Below are 27774 nucleotides of genomic sequence, written 5' to 3'. Positions count from 1 at the left end.
AAGACTCGTTTATAATAAAAATTTTCTTGTTATGGACAGAGAATTAGATATGTTTTGAGTTGAGTATTAGTTATGTTCATGTTATTTTTCTTTATTGTCAATAACCAATAACTGATATTTATGACATAAATATTAGAATCAATATAAGTTGGTTATAATATATTTAGTTTTCCAAATTAGAAAGAACAAAGTTTACTTTCATTGTTTAGTTCATTTGTACATAATACACACTAGGAACATTTAAGCTACTTCACAAATAAGTTTGTAAACTTTTCTTTACAGAGTAAAAAGAAGTTTGAAAGAGAATGTAGAGAAGCGGAGAAAGCACAGCAGAGTTATGAGAGGTTGGATAATGACACCAATGCCACCAAGGCAGATGTTGAAAAGGTAAGGACTCTAAACTCGCTATAAAACAGTATTACTACTGGAGCGTAGTCATTGCGTACAGCCAACAATCCTACTTTGATAACCAAATATTACATGCATGGAAAGAAGGCACACCTTTTGCGTCATTATTGTATCTAAAGCTAAAATATGCAAATGTTGTTTACTTGGTCTGAGAAGGAAAAAATGATAACATAATGCCTTAGTTGCATTCATAATGCTCAGGATAAACTGGCTGCTAGGGGTTTTTTCTTCCTTATTCCTAAATTGAATAAAAAGACTGAGATACAGCCCGAGTATGCTAATTGGGTGTGACTCAGTAGTCCTCTTCAGCAGCTCTACAGAATGTAAGCATTGAGCTATCACCATGGTACCTGGTTACTCAATGAAATTCTTGTCACTGATTCTGAGCTGGCTATTCTGTAGCGTAATTTGCTGAGAGATTGATTGGTCTTGTAACTGCTGTTTCCTAGTTTCTCCTCTGTTAGTTGATAGGGTTCAGTTAGCTCCCACCCCACCCCATCTTTATTATTTCCTTATATAGGCTGTACTCATCTCTGTTTCACATTTTGAGTTACATAAACAAATGTCAAATACATTTTTAAATAATAGTTTTGAATAATAATTCTGAAACTGACTGTAACACTGGTGTGTCTGATCTTGATTACCTCCCTTATCTGAGCACTGAGTTCTTGCTAATATGACGTGAGTGTTTATGATCTAGGCAACCATGTTTGAACTGACTCCCATGGCTGAGTTCATGATTATCTTGTCTTTACATGTGTATTGGTATGAGAATGTGCCTCTTATAACTTAAAGACTGTATTTAAAATTTGTATGGACATCTTTATCTATTATGAGCTTTGATCCTGCTATTTAAGTTTTTATATCCTAATTTTGATTATATGATTTCCTTTCCAGCATTATGCCATATTCATAATTGAAGAATGTGTTACTCGATAGTATTGTGAGTAACAGCACTATTTTGTACATGGGACATGTCTCAAAGTTGACATTCACCTTTAAACACTTCTTTGAGTCATTATCAAATAATGGTTATTCAAATTTGTGTCACAGGCAATTGAAAGTTACTTGTTTAGTGGATTCACATTTAACCCTTTAATTTGTCTACAAGGATTAGCTTTACATAGTCACTAAGCATCGGGAAACCGAGATATAAGACGGCTGCTAGTTAGTTTATCCTAACTTTCAAGATTTCAGTGTTCATGGTTTAATGTTCAGTTATTTGAAATCTCTTTATTATTAGAAAATTAGACTAGGCTTCAATTGTTTGAGCTTGTAGCCTTATTCTTTTTTATTCGCTGCCGAAACCTCCATCCTAGCTGGGACCTGGAGGAGTGTCCCCTGGCAGGTCAGGAGGACTTGAGGCTAGGACTCGGAATCTTTGTCCCACTTTATAGTTTATGGTAGAAGGAGAATGTTCTAGGCTGGAACCTCAGGTTTTGTCTCATTTCATTTTTTTCCTCTGTAGAAATACTTTGTACTTTGACTCATAGTATTTAGTTTCCATAGTATTTACTTGCAGGAACTTGTGATGTGCCGTGGATTAAATAAGGTTTTGTGGGCTTATCTATGATCTTGGCTACCCTGCTTCCATAGTCAGTTTATTTCTGAATTAACAAGATAGAGTTATAAACTAGTGTTAGAAGCTAAGTAACTGCATCTGTAAAAGCTAGCATCCTAAGAGTGAGGGATGGATGGATGGATGGATGGATGGATGGATGGATGGATAGATAGATAGATAGATAGATAGATAGATAGATAGATAGATAGATAGATAGGACTGGGAATGAGGATCAAACCAGAGTGCTTGTCAGCAAGGATAAAGCCCTTACGTTCAATCCTTAGCAAAAGAAAGGAAAAAAAAATAGTGTGCTGTGTAACTCATAGCCCTGATGTATACATAGCACACACGGCACTCGCACTTCTTCCCACCCTCCCTCTCTTCCTTTACTTTTGCCATGTTGTGCTCAGGTTGTGCTGCAACTCTGTTGCCTCTCTGGCCTCAGCCTTTGCATGTACATGAGACTGCTGGTGTGCAGTGTTGAATCTGTGGAGACCAATTCTTACTTCCTAATTTAGATCAGAGTCTAATTAGTTAGTGTTTTACTCTTGTGAACAGATACTATGACCAAGACAATGCTTATAAGGACATTTAATTGGGGCTGGCATATAGGTTTGGAAGTTCAATCCATTATCATCAAGGCATGAGCTTGGCAGCTTCCAGGCAGATGTGGGGCTGGAGGAGCTAAGAGTTCTACATTTTCATCCAAAGGCGGACAGGAGAAGACTGGCTTCCAGGGAGCTCGGATGAGGGTCTTAAAGCCCATGTCCATATTGATAGACTTCCTCCAACAAGGCCACACCTTCTCTAATAGTGCCACTTCCTGGGCCAAGCATATTCAAACCAACCCAATCAGTTAGGAAATTTGTTTAGCTTATACTCACTGTGTTAGAACTAACAGTTTTACTTTTATTCTTGTCAGAGAAGATAATACTCCTTTGCCCTTGTGCAAGAAATTAAAGGCAGAACTATTTTAAATAAGTACCTCTGGTTTCATAGAGATTGAAACACTGTTGAGTTTTACAGTACCCAACGTTTTAGTCATTTACATCTATTATGATTTTAGTTTCATTTATTATTTTCTGTGTGAATTTTATAAGTAGACTATTTATATTATTGAATAGAGCAGAGCTCTCATAGGGACAGAGGGATTGTCATAAGGAGACTGTAAGATCTGGAAGCATTTTCATTAGCTGTTGGGTTATCTATAACACAATTTAGGTTTGGTATAATTTTCAGAAAAATGAATTACTTTATTTTTGGCAATCATTTGGACCATTTTTGCCTGTAGGCCAAACAGCAGTTGAACCTTCGTACGCATATGGCTGATGAGAATAAAAATGAATATGCTGCACAGCTGCAAAATTTTAATGGAGAACAGCACAAACATTTTTATGTGGTAATTCCTCAGATTTACAAGGTAAGTTTAGTCTAGTTGAGAATTTTTTTGAGACAAGGTTCCACTGTTTATCTTCCCTGGTTGGCCTGAGCTCACAGAAACCCACCTGCTCCTGTTTTCCCAGGGCTGGGGTTAAAGGCATGCACCACCATGCCTAGCTAAAGAGTTAATTTTAAGTTAGAATTTTTTTTTTCAGTTTGGAAATAAAACCTAGCGTTTTACATGACGTAAGAAAGCATTTTGCATGATGATACAGTTCCAGTTCCAAAACTCAAGTATTAAACCTTAGAAATCAGAATATTTCTGAATTCACTAGGTATAAAATTTACTGTTGATAAATTTTGTTCTAATTGTATGTGAAAAGTAGATGTTATTATTTTAAAACCACAGACTTTTCTGTATTCTGGATTCACTAGGTATAAAATTTACTTTTGATAAATTTTGTTCTAATTGTATATGAAAAGTAGATGTTATTATTTTAAAACCACAGACTTTTCTGTATGTTTATTATTAGTGTTATTGTCTTAGTTTGGGCTTTTATTGCTGTGAAGAGATACCATGACCAAGGCAACTCTTATAAAAGCAAATATTTAATTGGGGTTGGCTTACAGGTTCAGAGATCCAGTCCAATATCATGGTAGGAAGTATGGCATCATGCAGGCAGATTTGGTACTGGAGGAGCTAGGAGTTCTACATCTAGATCTGAAGGCAGCCAGGAGACTAATTGCCACACTGGATGGAGCTTATATATAAGCTCATGCCTTCAGAGCCTGTGACGACTTTCTCCAACAGGGCCACACCTCCTCCAACAAGGCCACACCTAATAGTGCAGCTCCCTATGGTACTATTATGACACAAAAATTCAACTTATAAGTAAATTACCTATTGTGTTTGGGGGCCACTTTGGAATTTGCTTAGAGCAGTCTAGTTGTTTTGTGATCAAACAAAGAAATAAAAAGCAAAGGTCTCAAAATAAGACCCCAGACTTTAGAAAGTAACAACAAAAAGTGATCTGAAGTAGAGTTTGAGAAGCTGAGGAGAAAGGCCAGTACTGGCTGAGAGCAAGGGTGCAAACATGACTTTTAACGTACTGAATGTACCTGTCTTAGCATATTTTCCATAGTGAGTTTGGACGAGGGGGAATTTGGTGATGTGACTTACTGTTTGCCTTTCATGCCCTCAACTCTGAGCTGCAGTCTGTAGTAAGGTCTGGGTACCTGTTTGTATGCCATCAATTGTGATCCTTCATCCAGCTAGGTCTTAACTCAAGTACTCTGAACCAGTTTAAGGAGTACATCTTAGACTTGTGTCTTATGGATAATTGCTTTAAAAGAGGGGGCAGGGATTAATGCTAGAGTTTGGTGTTTAAATGGAACATTTCCTGAAAGCATAAAACTACCCAAATTTAAGAGAAAAGGGTAGGGGAGGTGTGGAGCAAAGACCTGGTTGCCAGTTGTTGATGTTTTAGATGATTATTATTAATATCAGTAATAAAAGCCTTGTATTTTCCTCCTTTTATTATTTATTTAACAGGCTTTAGATTGTAAGAATTATTAAGTCTATATGGCACCATTGAAAGGTCTAAAATAAAAGTGTAATACGGAAGAAATATTTTTGGGGAGGTCACTAATGGTTCTACAGAATAGAAAATTCAATTTCCCTCCTTGTTTGAATTCTGGATTATTAGCAACTACAAGAAATGGATGAACGAAGGACAATTAAACTCAGTGAATGTTACAGAGGGTTTGCAGACTCAGAACGCAAAGTTATTCCTATCATCTCAAAATGTTTAGAAGGAATGATTCTTGCAGCAAAATCAGTTGATGAAAGAAGAGTAAGTACTGTGTAGCTGTCTCTGAATTGGTGCGTGTGGTGAGTTGTGCATTTGAGTTAATGAGATGGTTTGGGAAAGAAGTAAAGTAACCTAAGGAATACGTGCTTCTTAATTATACTTTGTGTGAGAAAGCCTTGCGTAAGCTAGACTCCTACAATAAGCTCAACTCTTATTCTTTAAAAGAAACTTGCAGCCCTCCCCTTTCCAATATTTTTTTCTAATCCAAGATTATCACCTTTGAACTATGTGTTTAAATTATATTATTCTAATGAAAGTTGAGAGAAGGATGTGGTTAGATCGATCTAGTGTTGTCAGATCAATCTTGTGTAGTCCATCTTGAATGCAAGAACTAGTGCTTGAGCTGATCAAGAAACAGTGTAGAATAGTGATGAGGAGGAGGAAGAAGAGGGCATCAGGAGTCAAGGACATAGCGTAGTCTTGTTCTTGAGAGCATAGAGCCAGAAGCATCACAGCTTAGGCAAAGGGCAACATAGTCTTCGATCTCATTAGTTCTCAGTAAATGCTGAGTTACTAAGAAGCATGGACAAGTAGACTCTGCCATCCTGAGGGGAAAACAGAGTGTCAGATATTTACCATGTACTCAAGTCTTCAGAGCAAGCCCTTCAGTGAAAGCTAGCAACGAGCCTGTCTGTAACTGAGTCCCTACATTTAATAATAATAAAAGGAGGGCCTTTTAGTTTCTTTAGTTGAGAGTTTCAAAGTATGTGTGTGTTATATTTTTTCACTTGGGATTGATACATTGAATGCTTTTTCTAACATTGAGGGAGAAATTATTTTCTTTAAGCCTTTGGTGATTACTATAGAACTTTTTTTAAAAATTTATTTAAAATTTTTTTGAAAGCTAATGTACTGTTAACAAAATTGTTTTTAAAAAATTGTTTCTTATGTATAGGATTCTCAAATGGTAGTAGACTCCTTCAAGTCTGGCTTTGAACCTCCAGGAGACTTTCCATTTGAAGATTACAGTCAGCACATTTACAGAACCATTTCTGACGGGACCATCAGTGCAGCCAAACAGGAGAGTGGCAAGATGGATTCCAAGTCCACAGTGGGGAAGGCCAAGGGCAAGCTGTGGCTCTTTGGAAAGAAGCCAAAGGTAAAAACCATAAAAATCCCCATATGCTAATCAAACTCTTACTTAGTAAGTTGAAAAAGACGTTGAATGGATAATAATTTATGACTGATAGAGGAGTAATTTCATTCAGCTTGAATGATTCAATTAATCTTTCACTAATTAGAAAACAGTCTTGTACCTTGAGCACTTAATAATGTGGAAGAATATTAACTGAGTTTTAATATCTAGTTAAATTACATGTTTTTACAATTTTATTTATATAGAGTGTCAGAATTCTAAGGCAATGTTTTATTGTTACTGCTTACTACAGTGGAGATTCTTAGTTGGGATAAATGATAATCAGCGTCAAATTACCTGCTATAGCTCATACTACTATAACCTTTTATTATCCATATGCAACTTTAATGAGAAGGGCTTAGTGTTTTTGATTTAACTTCAGCTTTTAGGAACCTCTAGTTTACTAAGAGAATCTTGCTCTTCTTGTCAAGCCTCAGATCTTGATGTCCTGTTAATTTTTGGAAGCTAAGCAAACATAGCTCAACACAAGAGCAAATAGGATAAACCAGCACTTTGTCTTTCTTGTCGATTTAGTCGTTGTGTTGGACCAGTAAGGAGAGATGTATTCCTTCTGTCTGATACACTGTAATTTTTAAAGTGTGCTTAATTAATTTAATTTAGTACTTAGATCTTGGCATATGAAAGTATATAACATTTAACTCAAATTCTCTAACTGCTACTGTCTTTAAAAAACACATTTATTGGTAACTCGGGCTTTACTTATGCTTTTAATAATACTGTCCAGTGAAGAGGTTGAGTGGTGAGACCTCTCTTGGTCACAGCAGAGGAGCCAGAGCTTACAAAGATGAGAATACCGGTGCTTATTTAAGAGGAAATGACCTGAGAGGAAAGCTAGGGATGGTGGGAAGATTTGCCTATTTATAGTAATCAGATACAGTTTTAGAAGTATTTTGTGTGATAACTTTAACTATAGTTGATGCCTTTATCTCTTGACAAGTACAAGTTAAATATAACCTATATAGAATCCATTATGATGCTAACATGCTGAAATCCAGAAAAAATTATTTTAGTCTAGGTTATATTGTTCTAATATAATTTGTATACTCTTTATTTTAATCTATCAGTTTGTAAAAAAAAAAAAGTGAAATGGTATTGTTTAAAAGTAATTGGCTTTTAAAAGATAATAGCTTTAGCAAAACTTTGTTTATTCTCTATTTTCATAGAAAACTTTAAAGTGTATTTTGTGAAAATATGTTGCCAGAAATAGAATTTTCATTTAGGACAACAAACTATGCACATTTGGCTTATTGATTCCTTTCTTTATTTCCATATTAGCCACAGTCCCCACCCTTAACCCCTACTAGTTTATTCACATCCAGTACTCCTAATGGGTCCCAGTTTCTCACACTCTCCATTGAGCCCGTGCATTATTGTATGAATGAAATAAAAACAGGGAAGCCCAGAATTCCTTCTTTCAGAAGCCTCAAAAGAGGGGTAAGTTTAATAATGGGTTGAAATGCATGATGGCCTAATTGTGTGTGTAGTGTGGCTTTTCAATACTCTCCACCCTCATTATAAGGCTCTCCTATAAAGACACAGTTTAAAATCACCACAGAATTAAGTATAGCTGCCCTCAAGTAAAAACAACTCCTCTTTATAACATTTGAAATGTTCAACCATAAAAAATGGTATTATAAAGAGGGTGCTGGGTACAGTCATATTTTAGCTTTTTTTGTTTATGTGAAATCATATGTCCACCATTGTCTTGTAATGTATTTACATTTTTAAGACTTTCAGTAATTTGTCACTGGAGTTGCTTTGTAATGATTTGTCACTAATGCTGACTTCAACAACTTTATAAAATCTTGTTTTGTTGACAGTAAAATGTCAAGCTTGTTTTTATGCCCTCTTATTTTCAGATGCATAAAATATAATTTCTAATACCTTAATAAAAAACTAAAAAGCCGATGTGAGTGAAACACAGCTTTATAATTCCAGTACCTGGAAGACTGAGGCAGGAGAATAGAATTTGAAGCTAATCTGGGTTACATATGAAGTTTAAAAGCAGTCTTGGTTATACAGAGAAATGATATCTCCAAAAGCAAAAATAATTTTAAAAAGATTAAGTATATTAAATACAGAATCTTATATATCAAATTAATATACTAAATGGTATTATTTAATTATAAGGCCTATAAAATACTTAGTTATTATTGAGCAATATTCATATGGAATTTATTTTCTTAAACTAAATATAAACCTTTTTACTGGAGTTTTCCTTTTGCTTTTTATTAATTGACCAGCCTTAGACATCTAGTTTTTTAATAGTACTCTGCAAATGAAAATGTATAGACTAGAAAAATTCAAGTGCATTGTCCCTTAGCAATGACTGTTACACTACTAATAAATTAATGGTACTTCATTATGCTAATAACTTTTGTTTTTCTTGGTTTTGAAGATTGAACCTAGGTCCTTGTGTATACGAAATACTTAATCATATCACTAAACTACTTGCCTGGCCTGCTACATTTTCACTTTTATGTTTGAATTTTAGGTAATGCTCTTAATTATACAGCTACAATTTAGATTAATTTATTGAAGTTTTTGGCCATTTGAAAGACAGGTGTGCTAACCATACATAGCATCAGATCATTAACAGTAATTAATATACGAATACTAACAGTAATATACAAATATTAACAGTAATACACAAATAGTGTGTTCTTTCTCTTTTCTTTTTGTAGCTTTTCCCAGAATTAAAGTGCATTTTAGACACCTGATGCTAGTAATAACAGACCAGCCCAGTGTATTAGCATCTCCTTCAACTTTTTTACCATTCAGCTTCACTAGCTGAGTGTGGATAATAGAGGCAAGTCATGACCCTTAGAAAGGCTCCTCACAGAGACGTTTATTCTTGTGTGAGAGGTTTATTTGGTATCTCTTTTGCCTTAGTTATGAGGTAGAAGTTTTAAGTTGCTTCTTATAGAGAGACATAGTAAATTTAATTATATGGAAAAAATAATGCAGTTTAAAACTATAAGGCCTGGAGAGAGAATCTTAAATGTGCAGTATTCTTATTGAACAATTTGCAGTTAGAATTTTACAACAGCAATACTTAAAAATGGTTAGCTTACCCATTATTAGGTTTATTTTCATATGTTGCTTTAAATTGTCACACATTGTTTTTATAATTCTGGAAAACTTAAATTTCCATGTCTTAGTTGCCATAGTAACTGACTAGCGGCTTAGAGGACAGAACAGGGAGGAAAGTGTTTATCTTTGGGATTGACATTTTTATATTTTGATTGATATTTCAAAGTTTACTGGATAATATTTGAAAACTAATGCTAGAGATAGAAATGTTTTCTTGGCATTCAAGAATTCCACAAAGAAAGTAGGCCTTAATAAACTGTTTTCTTAACATATATTTACATGGATTTTTTTAGTCCACTAAGCTTACAGTGTAGGTCTTTGGACAGCTTCTAGCTGCTGAGTTGTACTTTCAGTTCAGATGCTATTTTCTGTCTTGTTGGATATTATGTTTCCTAAGTAGCTTCTCTAAAACACATACATATAATAAACATATACATATGTTTACTTTTAAAGAAAAACTGGTATATGCAGTCTTATAATTACGGATTTGAAAAGTGTTCCATCAGAAGGATGAGTTTGAGTTTGACAGCTGTGCCCCTAGACCTGTTCCAAGGGGAAGGTTCTATAGTTGCCCTCTGAGCTCAACTTCTAAGTGGGGGTGTGGGAAATACACCCAAACTTGACTGCTTAATACACAAATTAGCCTTTTTCTAATCTCTATAACTACTTTCTTTTGTTTTCGTAGCCATTCCTTTTTAAAGTAATAGAATTACCTAGCTTATAATAGGAGTCCATATTTGTGTCTTAATTATACATAATCCTACAGAGTTCAGAATACAGCTCCCGGGGTTTTGGCCTTTGTTAAGATGACACAACCTGAGTGTTTTCATTCCTTTACTTAATGTTAGTTCTCCTGTATTTTGCACGACCTTAAGATGTAATGGTTATATGAAGTTTTCTAATTTGTAAACTATTTCTATAAGAAAGTCTGATACTTTTACATTGAACATGTATTAAAACCAGATTTATGTTGTTCTTCTTATAGAGAACTTTTTCAGTGAATTTAAATTTATTTTCTACTTAGTAAAACTAGATAAGCTAAAATAGAAACATATGCTATTTCAGCTATAACTACCCTATTTTCTCTAAAAGATTAAAATACAAATTAGGAAAGTAATTATATCACTCAGTAGTGAAAATTAGTGTAAAAGATAAGGCAACTCAGTTAACTATTTTATTCCTTGTCATATTCAGTTTTGTTAGTGTTTAATAATACTATTGATATCTTTCCTTAATTACCTGGTTTTCTTACTATGAATTTTGTGATAGCAAAATAAAATGATTTTTTCTTCTTTAAAGTACTGACAGTCTAAAGAATGTTAAGCGTAGTTTAGAAAGACAATGGATAGCAAATGTCATCTTTTTGTCATGATCATTAATAAACATGGCCAACTCATCAGAGATAAGGGGTAGATATTTTTGCTAGATATTAATTAAATTTCTTTAAATTTTTTATGTGAAAATTTTATCTGACATATATTATCTTTCTTTAAATAAATTATGATTTAGAAAATAGGGACTGTTTTATTTTTTTATGAGGGATACTGAGGATTAAACCCATGGCCTTGCACGTGTGAGGCGAACGTCCACCCCTGACGTGTGTCTCCAGAGCTCTGCATGAAGGCATTTTAAGACTAGCTAAATGTGCTGAGTGTGAAAATTTGTAAATTTTGATGAATATTCTAGGCCACTGTGTGTATGTGCACTTGTGTGTGTGTGGTCCTGTGTGATACATTCTGGGCCATTTGCAGAATCCTGGTGTCAGAATGGTGTGTGATATGTTGATTCATAAGAGGACCCATAGTTGATCTCTTCAGACTCTGCTCATGCCGTGTCTTCTGAAAGGGTAACTCTGGATTCTGGTTGCCAAAGGGTGAAATTGTAAATTTAGGGCAATTTTTCAGGCACGTTGATTTCAGAATAAAACCTAAAAAATAGAAAACTCAAAGCAAAACTCAATGTTTGAGCCTAATAATATAGAGAGAATTTGATACTGAGTACCTCATTTGTTATTTTTATTTTTTAAAAAACAACACCATAAGAATGTTACCGTTACCAAACTTTGATATATTTAAATCCAAAATAGTGTTTAGATAATGAAACTTCAGGAAATCATGCTTTCTGTGAGGCATTGAGAAGGACATTTTGGATTATAAAGATTTCATAAATTTCCTTTTAAATGGCTAACATACGATCTTTTTCAGTCAGCACATTTCAAATATCAGTGCTTCTGAAAATGAACAATCTGAGTAAGCAAACACCTTCACAACAGTCTCCTTAAAGAGAACACAGGACGGCAGGAGATGGACTTGGTTTTGAGTTTTAGTAAATTTAGAAAATATCTGCCCATTATCAGTGTGTGCTTTCCTTTTTTCTTCTTCTTCCTTTTTTTTTTCTTTTTTTTTTTTTTTTGCGTGTGTGTGTGCAAGCAATTTGCTTTCCCAAATGTGCTTACATTTTTTTTTCTGGCATAATTGTTTGGATTGTAAAGTGTACATAATTTATTTTAATACTGTAAAAAATATGGGTTATTGCATCTTCTGTATTATGATTTCATGTGAATAATTTACCATTTCTTTCTGTTTTCCATTGAACTATTCAGTGGTCGATGAAGATGGTAAGCCCTGTGTGCTGATCTATATACTATACCAACATTTAATATTCCAAAGACATTGTTTGATTTAATTCAGAGCACGTGTTAAAGTACATTCCACATTTCAACTTGTATGATTTTTTTCAAATAATTTAATCCATAGTCCAACATATGCCAATACCTTTGGATGTCATAGATTAGATAATAATGTGCTTAACTATCATCAACCCATCAAATTCTTAGATGTTATTAGATAGAGACCATGTAATGTTAAAGAGAATTAATTTTTTTAATTAAAATTTTAAACGTACATGGTAGAGCAAAAGTTGATGTTTTACAGAAGTAAAATTTAGAAATACACTTTTAAAAATTTACTTTCTTTAAAAGGTCATACAAATTTAATGTTTACTTTATTATAAGAATTATTAGGTTTTTCCAGAAAAGAAAAAAGTTTTGCTAATTTTATAATGGGTTTTGTTCTTTGTTGGGAAGCAAAAGTATTCTGTTTTGTGTGAGAGTGTGTGTGAGTATTTGTTTCCCATCCCTCTGTGTTTGAGGTGTTCCTGTATGCCTTTATTTCATACAAATGGATGGATTTACATTATGAAGAACAACTGGGTGCTTGCATAGCAAGCTATGTTCACAGATGTAGAAAGCAGATTACTGTTGTAAACATTTCTAGTTGAGACATTTATAAGACAGGTTAAGTGCCTTGCATGGCTTTTTGAAGTTCTTAGTAAATATAATGGAATTGCTTCATGTTCTTATGTAAGAATGTGTTACAGTGTTGAAATGAGATGTTAGGGGTGCACGTGTCTTGATTCCTGTTGTTAAAATATTAGGTGTCAGTTATTAGGTAATAAACGCATTAGCGTTACACAGATATTTGGAGATTTACCCACTGATAATGATAACTCCCCCCCCCCAAAGCCTGTTAAACTGAAATATGTTTTCATTTCCTTAAACTATTTTCAGAATTATTTTTCAAAATATGAAGTAGGTTATCTTTGTACTGTTACATGATAGTGTAATCTCTGGGCCCCAAATTAGAATGAATCTGGTAAATTACATTGGTCATTAGCTAGTAAGTTTAAAGGAATTTTATATAGGAAATTTTGTTGTTCCATCATTTAGTTTAGGTTTGGTTGATTGACAGTACCTGATATAAAATAAAAGCCACTTAAACAGTGGCCCCACTTTTAGTCATTATGGTTGTTGAATGCCCATAGTCTATGGGCCACTGTGGAAAGAGTCTTGGAGGTACTTATTATTAATTAATGGTAACATTTGATCATGGTTTTTCCTGTAAATGGGTTTTCTTTTGTTTAAAAGTAAATGACACAGGTGTGGAGAGGTGGCTTGGCCATTAAGACCATTAGCTGCTCTTACAGAGGACCCAGGTTCAATTGCCAGCACTCACATGGTAGCTCACAACTGTCTGGAACTTAAGTTCTAGTAAAAGCCTATGCTCTCTTTTGGCCTCTGCAGGAACAAGGTGTATAGAGATAGATGGAGGTGGGAAATCACACATTACTCAAATACAATAATTTAAAAGTGAACAGAGTGTCCTTGTAACTGGTAAAATCAAGCTATTAAGCATCTGTTAAAGACGTAAGTAGTCAAGAAAGAAAGAATGCATTTTATTTTGTAGGCTTGTCTCAGTAGCACTTAAAAATTGAGAATAGTATTCATATTCAACCATTTTGAGAAAAATAAAGAATAAGTATTATTTTGGAATGTAATATATTAATACAGGTTTTATTAAATGGATTCTGTAGTTAATAATATTCTACTATAATCTCTATAGAATGTAGCTGAATTAACAATGACTAACATGACATTTAAGAAGAAAATGGGACTGAGTGTGGTGATAGTGACACACTCCTGTAACCCCAACACCTGGAAACTAAGACCAGAGCTGGGAGTCCAGGGCAAGGCTACACAGTGAGGCATGGTCTTTAGGAGAAAGACATGATAGTAGAAGACTCTGCACCTTTATACTAACTAACATTTAATTCACCGAGATTGAGAAGATTAAAACCTTTCTGATGAGGAATGTTCCCTAAAGCACTGCATGCGGCCTGGGCATGGTGTCATGCACTTGCAAGGGCAGTACTGGGGAGACTGAGGCAGAGCATCTGGGCGTGAGTTACACACTGTAGCTAGAGCCTGCTGTTTCACCCAGAGAGGAGGGAGACAGACAGACAGACAGAGAAAACAGGGGTTATAGCTTTCAGAAACACCTGAGGTCTGTCATTTGGTTTCACATAAGACCAGAAGTGTATTCCATGTATGTAATTTCTGATCCGTAGACTATACCTTTAATTTTTTAATGATCAGATTTTAATTTGTTTCCAAAGAATGGTCTAGAAAATATAATCATTCAAAAACTAACTGCAGTATTGAAATATATATTAATTAGTTGTCTTCATGCGGTAAGTTGCTTATGTTGCTCAGCTATGAATCTCGTATTTTTATTTAGCATATTCATGGCATTCTAAATGTCATGACTGGATTTTTTTCCTTAAGAATTCTATGTAAGAGTACATACAGAGTAGTTCAATAATATAAATGAGAAATGTTGTGTGTTCCCATTTTGTTGTTGCTGTAAGAAGACTTGTGTGTATTCATTTTAACTGTCAAGACTTGAAATAATGTAATATAGTTCATAATTACCTGTATTTGGTAAGATTTCTTTTTTTTTTCCTGCCTATTTTCATGTTTTTATAAATATGAAATTTAAGCTTTGAATTTTACTAATACATCTGTATAGATTTTTTTTTAAGTTGAAGCTAAATAAAAATTGAAGTTAGTTGCTTCATTTATAAAAAAGGTAAAGTTAAGAAACAACATATCTGAAAGTGTCTCAATAATGATTTAGGCTCTCTTTTCAGGGCCCAGCACTAGAAGATTTCAGTCATTTGCCACCAGAGCAGAGGCGGAAGAAGTTACAGCAGCGCATTGACGAGCTTAACCGAGGGCTGCAGAAGGAAGCAGACCAAAAGTAGCGTTTCCTTGAGCCCTCCCTCATTGCTCTCCCTTCTGGAACTAATGAGTGCTGTGTACACTGACACAGAGTGCTTCCAGATCGTTGGTTCTGGGCTGGGGATAAGTCAGTGGGAAAAGTGCTGGCCTAGCATTCATGAGGACCCGAGTTCAATCCTATCATTCCCCCAAATCATATATCCCGATTGAAACACTTTTTGAAACATTTGAAATTTTTTATTTTTATTTCATTATGTATGAGTGTTTGATCTGCATGTATATCTATGTATCACCTGCATGCCTGGTGCCTGTGGAGGCCAGCAGACCCCTGGAACTGGAGTTAGAAATGGTTGTGAGCTTCCATGTGGATGCTGGGAATAGAACCTGGGTCCTCTGAAAGATCAGTCAGTGATTTTAACTTCTGAGTCATCTCTCCAGCCCGTGACACACCTTTGTTTGTTTGTTTTAGGGAAAAGTAAAATGACCTAAACTAGAAAACATTATGGCTTACATATTAGATAAGTAAAAATCAAATGTCAGGGTTTGGTTGGTTGGTTTTTGTTTTTTGTTTTCATTATAGCATTTTGTTAGTCCCTGTTAGAATTCCACAAATTTGTAAAAACAAACAAACAAACAAACAAAAAACAAACAGAAACCCAAATCATGGTAATTGGTTGCCAAAAGTAGTTTTGCCTGCACCAACCACCTCGTCTATTTTATACACTTTTTAATGTATAAATTGAGTTCAGTATTGGTTGAGGGATTATCATACACATCAAGCATTTTACATGAAACATGTCATTAAATTCTTCAGAATAGCCATCTGAGGTTGCTCTTGCTGTATAAATGGAGAGAAGGAACTTGGTTAGAAATTGTGTAAGTGAAGTAATAGGATAAGGGAAAAAGAATGAGTTAGGAAAAGTCTTAACTACGTGTACCAGTCTGCTGGTAGTGGGGGTCGGGGTCTTAGCAATTTCAACTAGGTGGTAGCAACTGTTCTAAAGGTCACCGAGCCTCGTATCTAAGTAGATCAGAGATCAGGAGAGGAGGCAAGGAAGTTGTTGTGGAACTAACTTGTAGATACTGAGAGAGCTATAAAATTAATTGAAAAAGAAAAAGAAGTTTGGGTGAAAGTAAAGATTTTGCTTATGTTTTGTGAAAAATCCATATGGAAAGTGTCTAGGTGAGTGTGGAGCTATACATCTAGGACTTAAAAACCTGGAGACAGACACTGCAGAATCATCTGAAGATCAAAACATTCTAAAGAGGAGTGTAGGATGAGATGAGAAAAACCTTGTCATTTATATAACAGACATTTAAAAGTCGAACAAAGAAGCAGCCAGTGAATGATTGCTAAGAAAGCAGAGGCGAGGAGGAGAGAAGGAAATGGAGGCCTCAGGTTAGGCAGGAACAGACTACTAAGGAGCACTGGTCAGCAGGGTCGGGCACTAGCATCAGAGAGAGCTGATTGGCATAATCTGAGGAGGCAGGCTACCAGGAACTGGCAAATAGCTGAAGGGGGTGCATGGTTAAAGGTGGGGTTACTATTTCCGGCACAGATGAGTAGGAGGACAGTGATGCTGTGGGGATGAGATAAGGGATGCTGGCAGAATAATGCTAATAAAGTAATGTTTCCTCTAGAGCCAGGTATGGTGGCACAGGTTAGGAGGATCAAGAGTTAAAGGCCAGCCTGGACTATCTAGTGAGACCCTGTTTCAAAACAAAGCAAACTAATGAATTTGGTTTGAGAAACAATGAATGTAAGAACACTGTAGAATATTCTACCAGCTGTTTACTAAGCTCATGTATGTATAAGTAATATCTCAAGACAGGACAAATGTTTCTTTCCATTAGAAGTCTTGTAAATGTAAACACTCAAGCAATACACATTTTAAAAGTCTTTCCTTAAATTACTGACTGTATATACGTAGTCACACACACACAGCCTTGCACAAATTGTCTTTAATTAGGATATATTTGTCCAAACTTAGAAGTGTGACTTTTTAAGGTTCAGATAAACTTGACTCTCTAAAGATAAACGGAACTCTGAAAGGACATGAAGTGGATGCTTAATTTTGTGGTTTCCTTTTGTTTCTCAGAGAAGCACTCAACAAAATGAAGGATGTGTATGAGAAAAATCCACAGATGGGGGATCCAGGAAGTCTGCAGCCTAAATTAGCAGAGACCATGAATAACATTGACCGCTTACGAATGGAAATCCACAAGAATGAGGTACATTTGTTAACTCAGCATTTGGAGATGAAAGTGCATTTTTAAATATTTTATAAACTTTATTGCAATAGATTCGATTTTGCCAGACTTACATACCAATATAAGTTTAAAATTTATGAACTGAAAGTATCATCATTATAATATATAATTATCAAACTAACAGCCTACTCATTTTGTTATTTGAACTTTCATATGAAACTAAACATACTATTTTTAAAATTCAACTATAAAAGGCCAGGCAGTGGTGGCACACACCTTTAATTCCAGATTGAGGCAGGTGGATCTCTGTGAGTTTGAGGCCAGTCTGGACTACAGAGCAAGTTCCAGGACAGACAAGAGTACACAGAGAAACTCTGTCAACAAACAAACAAAACCAAAACAAAAGAAAAGAAACAAACAAAACACTCAACTATAAACCTAGTCACTATATACATTGGAATAAAATTTCTCTAAGAATCATAAAGTCTCTCAAAGTGCATTTTAATTCAGGGTTCCTTAGGAACTTTCAAACTTACTGACCTGTCTGGTGTTTTGGTTTTTTTCTGAAGGCATGGCTCTCTGAAGTTGAAGGCAAAACAGGTATAAGAGGTGACAGAAGACACAGCAGTGACATAAATCATCTTGTGACACAGGGACGAGAAAGGTCAGGGTTTGTTTTGTTTCATTTTAATTTTTAACTTCAGTAATCATTTAATGTCCATCTTTTTTCTCAATTTTCTCTCCATTACTAACTTTATCAAATAACTTCAGTCTTTTGAAACTGTTCTGTATATTAGGTAATAGTTGTAGGTAAAATAGGAAATTTCGTGTTCAATTCTAGTCTATCACATCCATTAGTACCTAAGAATAAAAACAACAACAATATCACAAAGCAGAACAAAAAAAATACCAAAAAACACCAAACCCTGCAGGCTTAGGAAGCCCAGGGAGGGGAGAGATCCCACTGAGGTGTATGTGGAGATGGATAACTTATGACAACCCCCCCCCCAAAAAAAAGTGCTGTCAAATTGCTTAGAGTTTGATGAAGAAGAAAAGAGTTACATCTTACTAGTTTGCAGTTTTCAACTTAGCTTTCCGCAAGGTCTGCTTGTGAATACTACTTGTTACATTTCCTCCTTACTATGCTGGATTTGGTTTTGTTTTCCTGTCATAAGATAATCAGTAAACTGTGCTTCAGCTTTAAAAAAATTTGACTGGCTTAATATCAGATATTGGTCTAATCATTACAGCATAATTTGAGCAGGCTCATTTTTTATATTTCCTGTCTCAATTTTCTAAAAACACAAAATGGAAGTTAGAATGCCGGTTGTATCTGGTTGTCAGTGCTGAAGGAAGTGGTGTAAGGTGTTTAGAGGTAAAAACCCTTGATCGTGTGCCTCCTAGCCAGCTGCTCTGATTCCAGGAAGGAAGAGAGCTCCAGGTCACTGGACTTTGTTACTAGGTTAAAACCCCAGGTTAAATGGGTTTTTTTGTGCACATATACCACACACACACACACACACTCCATTCTTTTGGATTTTCTAACATACTAATTTCCTTTAATCAATTAGAATTCATTTTATTAGAATTTGGAGTCTTGGTTTTAAGCAAAATGAATTCTTATACTGTCTTGGAATAAAAATTTGCTTCATTAAATAATTTAAGAGGTAGCCTAGATAATATTCATAGAACTCAATGTTTTTTCTACCTCTTGGCTGTTCTTCCTCCTGTGCTAGATTTAAAGTTACATCTGATTTTTTTTTTTTAAGCTTGCAGTTTTCCTCCAGGTTAAAGGAGAAAAGGAAGTGAGCTTTTCTTAGGGCAGTCGTCCTGGGCAGAGGCCTTCATCTGCCCTGTAGGCCAGGAGCTGCTCGCCTCCATGCACATGCTGTGCTCATGGCTTCTCAGGAGCTGCGGCACAGCCAACCTCCCCGTGGTGCCGTAGGCCTGGGTGATTCTGCTCAGGAATGTCTCTGACATGAGAAATTAGTGTCTACCGCATTGTTCCATGTCCTCCTTAGGTCCTGGAATAGTGAGGTGTGTTTACTGACCATTGCTCTAGACATTGTCATCTTTGAAGTGTTTACTTCAGGAAAGTGAGTGAAGAATCGTTTTGAATTACCACATTCAGTCTGCATAGTTAATGTTTGAAAATCGCACTCAATATAGAAGTATGGCACTGACAATTTCTCTTGAGATCACCTTCTAAATAAGACACAAAGCAGTCTCGTGTTTGCCAGACCTGATCAGAGATACTTTAATGGTTTTTAGCCCTGAGGGAAGTTACACTGATGATGCAAACCAAGAAGTTCGTGGGCCACCCCAACAACATGGCCACCACAGTGAGTTTGATGATGAGTTCGAAGATGATGATCCCCTGCCTGCTATTGGACACTGCAAAGCAATCTACCCTTTTGATGGTATGATGCTTGATGATGATGATGATGATGTTGTTTATTTACTTAACATCCTGATGGCTTCCTCTCTAGTCTGTCTTCCCTTTCCCTCACCTTACCTCACTTCCCACCCCTCCCCCTTCCTCCTCAGAAAAGGAGAGTCTTCCCATGGCTATTAACCAACCTTGACATATCAAGATGTAGAAAAATTAGGCATCTATTCTCTTGTTGAGCTTAGACAAGGCAGCACAGTTAGGGGAAGGGATCCAAAGGCAGGCAAAAGTCAGAGACAGCCCAGGCTCCCTCCCGTTGCTAGAACTCCCACAGGCCGAGCTGTACACGTGGTACATATGTGCAGAGGGTTTAGGTTCATCCCATGCATGCTGTCTGGCTAGCAGTTCAGTCTCTTTGGGTCCAAGTTAGTTGATTCTGTAGGTTTTCCTGTGGTGTCCTTGACCTCTCTGGCACCTTCAACCCTTCCTTCCCCTCTTCTAGAGGATTCTCCAAGCTGTGCCTAATGTCTGACTGTGGGTCTCTGCATCTGTTTCTACCATTTGCTGGGTGAAGCCTCTCTAATGACAGTTATGCTAGGCTCCTTCCTGTCTGTAAGCACAGCAGAGTATCATTAAAAGTATCAGGGATAGACCCCCCTCTCATGGCATGGATCTCAGGCTGCCCCTCTCCCTCCAACGTGATCCCTCCTCTTCCCATCCTCACCCTCTCCCCTGCACAGTCCCCTCCCTGGTGTGATGTTCATAATATGTAATATTTGGTAAAATTGATTCTTCAAAGTCAAAAGTAAATGATACTTTAGTATCCTTAGCTAAGTGGCTGAGAGATACATTGTCAGAAAATTACATTCCTGGTTCAGTAATTGTATAGTTTTGTTTTAACTGTGTTATAAATATATCCCCCAACACACATTTGCACACACAACTGAATTGAAATGCTGCCAGATCCTAACACAGATGATGACCTACAGCTCTATGTCCTAGATCTTACACTCACATGTGCATAACAGAGCTGTGGCAGCTTGAGCATGTGGCCCAAGCCAGGAGCAAAGAGCTTGTAGATGTCATTTGATGCTCTCTGTTGCTGTTAATGGTAGAGAGAGGCAGGCATAAGGCACAGCTGGGTGCTATCTATGCTGATTCTGCGGGCTTCCCGGTCAAATGAGAGCAGAGTAGTGGTCAGCGGCTGCTACTGACTATCGTGCCTTCTCCTGTAATGTGGTGGCTGCAGACTGGGAAGAGGTGGTGTGGCTCTCTCTGCAGTCGTTTAGTTTTTTCCTTCTCTAGGACTCTTAAAAAACAAAGTCCTCTTCAGCTAACAGAAGAGTAGAGTAACACCTCCATCAACAGTTATAAAATGCTCTGTAATTTATCACCTTTCTCCATGTGTTAGTGTTACAATTGAGTGAAATCTTTAATTACTCTTCATTTTTAGAGAATATATTTAAAGGGATAGGGAGATCTCTTAGTGAGTAAAGACCCTTGCTGCCTTTACTGAGGACCTAAGTTTGTTCCTGGGAATCCACATGAGAAGAGAAGAGATACCTGAAGGTGTCCTGACTGCCACACTTATGCCCTGTCACATGCGCGCTCTCTCTCTCTCTCTCTCTCCCTCTCCCTCTCTCTCTCTCTCTCTCTCTCTCACACACACACACACACACACACAAAATATGGTTTCTGTTTTCATGTGTATGTGTGGTATACATATGTGCAAGTTTGCACATACATGTACATGGGTGCTTGTTCAAATGGAGGCCTGAAAATGATGTCAGGATTCATCCTCAATTGCTCTTTGACCTTATTCAAGAGTCTTTGAATAGAACGCAGAGCTTCCTAATACAGCCGATCTGGCTAGCCAGCTTCCTCCAAGGATCTCTTCTGTATATGCTCTTTCACCCTCTCTCATCGGTACTATTTTCTGATTCATACTTCATTAAGTTTTTAGATAGGAACACAAATTTGGGGAAAGAATTAGAATTGTGAAACAGTGATTAGACTACCCTGTCAAATTACATAGTGCTCTGCCTGGTTGCTTAGTCTATTATGCAGCCCCGCCTCACAGGCTTATTATGTAGTTCAGATGAGAATGTGTGTGATGAGTCGAGTAAACTAGAAAGCATCACAGATAGGGTGCCGCTGTGGCAATCCGTGGGCTCTTGCATCTGGGTATGATGAAATGTAGTAGTTCATGTTTGGTAGTATGTTGTATCTATAACTTTTATTAACATTGCAGTGCTTTAATGCTGCGTATGCTTTGAAAACTTTTCACCTAGGGCATAATGAAGGTACTCTGGCAATGAAAGAAGGTGAAGTTCTGTACATTATTGAGGAGGACAAAGGTGATGGATGGACAAGAGCTCGGAGACAGAACGGTGAAGAAGGCTACGTTCCCACAACATACATAGATGTTACTCTAGAGAAAAGCAGTAAAGGTGCAGTAACTTATATCTAACTAACAGGCAGTGTGTGCCATGTACACGTAAAACGACAACACAGTCAACAGTCAGAAACGCAAGCGTTAAGGCATCCTGATGCGTTGTTCACTATGTGAGCTGAGTGCAGGCTGGATCAGAGTGTGAATACTGCCACCAGAAACTCTTTGACGCCTTACTGTTCAAGTGATGCTGGTGTGGAAGCTTAATCGATGCCTTTTGCTTTCTGTCCTGCCTAAGTGTGTGTAAAGGATGTGTGCTTTTTCTGCCTTATAAATAATAGATTTGATTATTAGGCGAGAATCATAGGTAGAATGTTTCCTGCCCCCTGCACCTCAGAAGCAACAGTGACTGATGAATTAAAATAAGCAAGCCTGTTCTGAACTGTAGAAAGCCGACTCTCAGGAGCTGGGACTGACAGCTCAGGTTCTAGGGCGAGAAGTAATAGTTGGATAGTTAGGTAAAATAACAGTCTTTTTCCTTGCTATTCCCAACTTGGTTTCCTAAAGAAAGAAAGTGAATACCTGGCATATAATCTATTTAATATGAGCTCATCTAGGGATCGCAGGATAAGTCACCTGGTAGAGCTTGTATGCGAATAAAACAGCATTGAGACCTGAAAATATTTTCAGGTTTACTGGTAATTTTCAATGTTGTACAAAGTTCATTCTAAGCTAATCTTCCACTTGTAATACTTCATTAGTGTTCATTTATTTGGTTCCTGGCAGTTACTCATAGGAGAGGTTGAGTCTAACTCAGTGGAGGTAAGGGACAGTCTGGAGTGGAGGAAGAAAGTGTGGCAGGCGTGTTCTTAGAGGAGAAACAGAAGACAGGTTTTTTACTGAGATGAAGGAAGATCTCTACCACCGTTGAGGGCTTCGTTTTAGCTGATCGTCGACTGTCAGAGTAGGTACCTCTTCTAATGTATTGCCAAAAGCATCTGTTGGAATGTGTCCAGTCAGCTGTACAGTGTAGTTGTCATGTGACCACATCCTTGTTAGTTGAGTGAGGAGATAAAGGGAGGAGGCAGTAACACTGGCCTTTGATCATCTTGTGTTTCAGAGTTCTCTGGTGTGTTTAGTAGCCAACTATAAAATGATTTTAGGTACATTTGGGACAGACACTTTAAACTGAATGCCCCTTTTGGTCTTACCAAAGGTCTTCAGTAATTGTTTTTTTCTTTTTCCTCCTGGACTGCAGGTTCCTGAAGAGGGTTTCTGAGGAAATGGGCAAGATGTTGAAGGAGGTTACATGCAGCTGCTTTGGGGGAGGGTATTAGAGTTGTCAGGCTGAAAGAGAGAGTGAGAGAAGCAAGTTGCATGAATGCATGCAGATTTTTTTTTACTAACTTCATTAGCATTTCCATACATTAAAAAGTCATTCTAGTACCAGTCCTTAAATTCCTAGTCCACAGTTGTTCACATAGAAGAAGGAAAAGAAAAGCCAGCAATGGCTGACCTCTTTTTTCATTTACTGATACCAAATCAGAAAGAATACAGAGCTGTCTTAAAGTTTGTCTTATTTTGGGCTGTCCGTTAGGACTGTCGTCATCAGCTCTGTTGAATTGGCTTCTAGACTCGTCGTCTGTCACCATTTGTCACTGTCCGCCTGCACCACCCCTGCGCTTGCTTAACACCCTGTTGCATGTCTCGCGTGATCTGGGCTTAGAGTTTTCAGGCATGTCTCTGTAATCCCCTGTTCTTGTCAAAGCTTTGTTTCATTTTGCATTTGTAGTGCAAATCACTTTGTCAGACACCTCAGCACTAATGTTTCCATCTTAGTATCTGTGTATGCTGCTAAAACTTCCCTACTGCAAACGTTCCAGTTTTGACATGAAGACATAGTCTGTGAACCTGAAGTATTTACGATAAGAAAAAGAAAACATCTCTGCTCTAGCCTGCAGCCCAGTTACCGACTCTGAAATGTGACGCATCTTCAGCACCTCAGTCTGGGAGAATCTGGTCAGCACTGAAGGCCTGGCATAATAACACCGAAGGGACTATTGTCAAAAGTCAGCTGCTTCCATTCAAATGCTGCCTTAAAATCGAGTGCCTAAATCTGTTTATTGCCAACACTACCACTACAGTATCCCACAAAGGGCTTTATGTGCCAGCTCAGTGCTCCGCCTCTAACTGTGGCACCTCGCAGCTGTGATGTAGCCTCGGTAGGTGGCTTCTAGAGCTCTACCATGTGCAGTGGTGCATCTTCAAATTCATGGATCAAACTAAAGACCTGTGTGAGTCCATTTTACTTTCATCGGTGTATTTATGAGACGTTTGATGGACCTTCCCCCTTCACCTTTTAACGGGGTGGTGACGATCTCCCTTGATTATTTTAATGATAGTCTGTTTCCAAGTGATGCTTTTGTTTGAACCAGATAAAATTCAGTGAGACTTTGTAATGATCTATGTGCACTTTTACTTGTAAAATGGGAATTTCTGTATGTTTATACTTGTAAATACGATTGTCGTTAGTGCCCTCATTGCTCATGTGTCCTGCCGCGCGTTTGTGATTCTGTGACTGACTTGTATGGGAACTAATTTCTTAGTGGTCTTGTAACGGGGCGGGGGGGGGGGGGGATTGTTTGTACCACTGAAGCTCCATTCGTTTGGTTCTTTACTGTTGTGAGGGGAGAAAGAGAATGTGAAACGTTCTGTGTATTATTGGATTTCAAGCAATATTTTAGAAACCGTGTGACTGCTTTAATAATTTTTTCCAATGCTATTTGAATCATACTACCAGTTACGCTAAAGCTGAATGACAATTGTGTGAACATTAATGCCTTCATAAGATCAAGTACACCACTGTTATGCAGCTGACATATAGTATATTACATTTGAGGCTAGTAAACTATACAGTTTTAGATATTAAATCTCGTTACAGGGTTATTTATATAATGTGACATTATTCTATACTGACAGACTACATGAAGTAGTTTTAAAAAGTAGTGCTATTTTTATTTCAAAAGTTAGCAATGAGAAGGAAATGTGACCTGGCTGTGTTTGTCTTCTGTACAGAGACTGAAGTGCTTATGTTTTTCTGACTAACAATCACAGAGGGCAAAGTTCAACGCTTTCTTGTACAGACTGTTCTTTTCAAGCTACTGTGTGTTTTTCTAAAGCTGGTGTTTGCTTCCATAGTAGGCAAGTTCCTTCATGTGGAGTAGTGCAACCTGTGTATGGGTTATAACATTTGAAGACACTTGGACTTGCACAGTTTTTAAGTCATTCTTAAACCATTCTTAAACTTTGAACATGTGAGCTGTCTAAAAGAAATCTCTTAATTTCATAGTAATTTCCACTTTGTGCACATATTGATTTCTTAATGGTAATAAGCCTTGTTTATGATAGTGTTCTCTGTTGAGAATATTTTCATGGAATAAAGCAATCTTTTCATGGTCAGTTAAGATGTGTACTTATCTTTTACTGCTGCTGGAACCAAAGAGACTCGGAGCACCTTAAATGTGATAGAGTCCAGGTAATAAGGGAGATGCTAAGCTTCTAAAGGACAGTAGCCTTTGGGGTGAGCCAATTTATTCTGGTTTTAGTTTCTTCCAAACTTTGCCAAAGGAAAAAATAGATGCTTAATTAGGGCGAAAGTCAATCAGCTGTAATCATTTGCATTTATTTTTACTCAGCAGTAGCTATGTGGCACAGACATCCCTTGGCCTTGTCGTCTTCCTGCATCCATCTGTAAGAGCTGTCCCTGGACCAGCAGTCCAACCAGCCACTGCACGTTGGCTAACGTTTCTTCCTGACCACTTGCAGAGCATCCATGCTTCCTGGGAAAGGAGAATGCACGGGAAGAGAACGTTTACTGTGATTAGGGGCAAATTAGCTATAAGTTTCAGGAAGTCTGATTTCAGAAGAGTCACCCTTAAAAGGCAGTTGCCCAGCCATGACTGCAGGTATTCAGAAACCCAAAGGGAATCAAACTTCAGGAGAGATTCGGGGCGGTGAGAGGCTGGGGTTTTAAGGTGATGAAAATCAACACCAAGTTTGGAAGTAGACACATGGCAGATCAATGAAAATAGCATCAAAATGGCATCAGGGTGCAGCTTATAAAGGAGTAGAAGTTTAAAGGAGGGGTCAGGGGAAATGTCCAAGACAATGAGTAAGGTGTTTAGCTGAGTGAGCTCAAGGAAGTCAAATCCCACTCTAGAGAAAGAAAACAGCTTTATAACAACATTAAGAAAAGAAGGAATCCAACCCTGTGGAGAAGAGACTCAGAACCCATGGAGTGTACCTACGCGTATGCTTTAAAAGGGGCTTCATTAGAGTGGCTTTAGAGGCTGTGGTCTGGCTGGTCCCAACACTGGGTGTCTCTCAGTGGAGAGGCCAAAAATCCGAGAGTTGTTCAGTGGATGTCTCAGCATGTCTTTGGTCTCTGCTGGAATCCTGAAGTAGTAGGTCCTAATACCAGCAAAGGAAGTAATACCTTGGCAGCAGAAGTAAGAAACTAGCCAGTGAGAGTAAGGGCAAACAGGCAAAAGTTTCTTTCTTTGTCCTTGTATGTGGGGTGCCACCAGGTGTGATCCAGATTTTGCTTGCCAACCTCAGATGATCCAATCAAGAAAATTGTTCACCGTGTCAAGCTGTCTGGATTTAAGTAGACTTCAGATGTTGTCAAGTTGACAAGCAAGATCAGCCATCAGTTTCTGTTGGCAGTTATAGAGATCATAGAAAATTGAAAGACACCAGGAGGTTAGGAAATGGGCAAACATAAGCTTTGGAGAGTAATTTCAGAAATGTTTGACAACCACCCTTAAAGGCAGTCCGTAATGGCAACATTTAAAGGACATTTCATAGGCTTAGGTTCCTAAGAAGTCAAAGCCTCGTCTGGTACAGGTGAAGTCTAAGACACGTACTTGCCATCCTCATTTCAGCACCATTTCACTGGACAAGATTCCTCATTTCTGTGAGATGATAAAAGAATGAGAGCTTTTGTAACAAACTTATTTGGTAACCCAGCATGTCGACCCTCAGGAGAATTTCTAAGGAAAATATGTGTGTAAATTTTGAATCACATTGAAGAAGCATCTATCGGACAACTTAAGTAGAAAAGTAGGTTTGTCACCTCTTCTATGAAGAAGTATTAAGAACTATTAAGAACCATTATCTTGCATTTGAATTTTGTTTTTGTTTACTTGGGGGGGGGTTCCTTGTTTTTTGTACCCTGGATAGATGATTCTGTAGAGATGTCCCATGTGTTTAGCCTTCATGCACAAGCATATGCTAAATGTTGAAACACTCCATACTGCTAGTAACTCAAAAAAATCATAAAATGAAGCATGGAAGTCCCAGCTCATGTGGTCCAGCCCAAAAAGTGTGCACGCACCCATTTCACTCAGTATTTCAGGTGGACACAAAGCAGAAGTTCACTATGGTGTACCGTTACTGTCTTCACAGATTGAGCTACTCTGGTGTCATAGATCCGTGGGTGGGAGGGCTCTACTCTGTCCACCCCACAACAAAATCGCTTGTCCCACTCAAGGGTCCAAAAGGCTGGATCTCAGCTTGCATTGCAGCTGGAGAGAGAAAAGGAGCACAGGCCCCTCCACACTGCAGTGATGCCCTTAAAAGGGTCCTCTCCACTTCTTGCCTTATTCGGTAACAGTGTGTACACTGGAGAGCAGGCCCACCATGCGCATTTGTGTCTCCTTAGAGCGCTTCAGATG

General features: G+C 37.4%; 1 protein-coding gene and 1 non-coding gene across 3 annotated transcripts in view; both read left to right on the top strand.

Annotated features, from left to right (window-relative positions):
* The window catches only part of Fnbp1l (formin binding protein 1-like), an 80996-nt gene extending 55493 nt beyond the window's left edge, over positions 1 to 25503 (top strand). Inside the window, exons 6-16 of one of the 2 annotated variants that reach the window (NM_001114665.2) lie at positions 283 to 387; positions 3261 to 3389; positions 5056 to 5202; positions 6116 to 6319; positions 7652 to 7810; positions 12072 to 12086; positions 14957 to 15066; positions 17147 to 17279; positions 17828 to 17922; positions 19530 to 19678; positions 21939 to 25503. In NM_001114665.2, the coding sequence (NP_001108137.1) occupies positions 283 to 387; positions 3261 to 3389; positions 5056 to 5202; positions 6116 to 6319; positions 7652 to 7810; positions 12072 to 12086; positions 14957 to 15066; positions 17147 to 17279; positions 17828 to 17922; positions 19530 to 19678; positions 21939 to 22117 (1425 nt within the window). In that variant the 3' untranslated portion in view covers positions 22118 to 25503. The remainder of the gene's footprint in view (positions 1 to 282; positions 388 to 3260; positions 3390 to 5055; positions 5203 to 6115; positions 6320 to 7651; positions 7811 to 12071; positions 12087 to 14956; positions 15067 to 17146; positions 17280 to 17827; positions 17923 to 19529; positions 19679 to 21938) is intronic. The other variant, NM_153118.3, reaches the window with a different exon arrangement.
* On the top strand, positions 22541 to 22597 carry Mir7657 (microRNA 7657). Its single transcript, NR_106117.1, has one exon. It is a non-coding gene; the product is annotated as a microRNA 7657 (primary transcript).
* Positions 25504 to 27774: the final 2271 nt, after the last annotated feature.

Source organism: Mus musculus, chromosome 3 (assembly GCF_000001635.26).
Source record: "Mus musculus strain C57BL/6J chromosome 3, GRCm38.p6 C57BL/6J".
In the NCBI taxonomy this organism is placed as follows: domain Eukaryota; kingdom Metazoa; phylum Chordata; class Mammalia; order Rodentia; family Muridae; genus Mus; species Mus musculus.
This window is presented reverse-complemented; position numbering and strand designations above follow the sequence as displayed.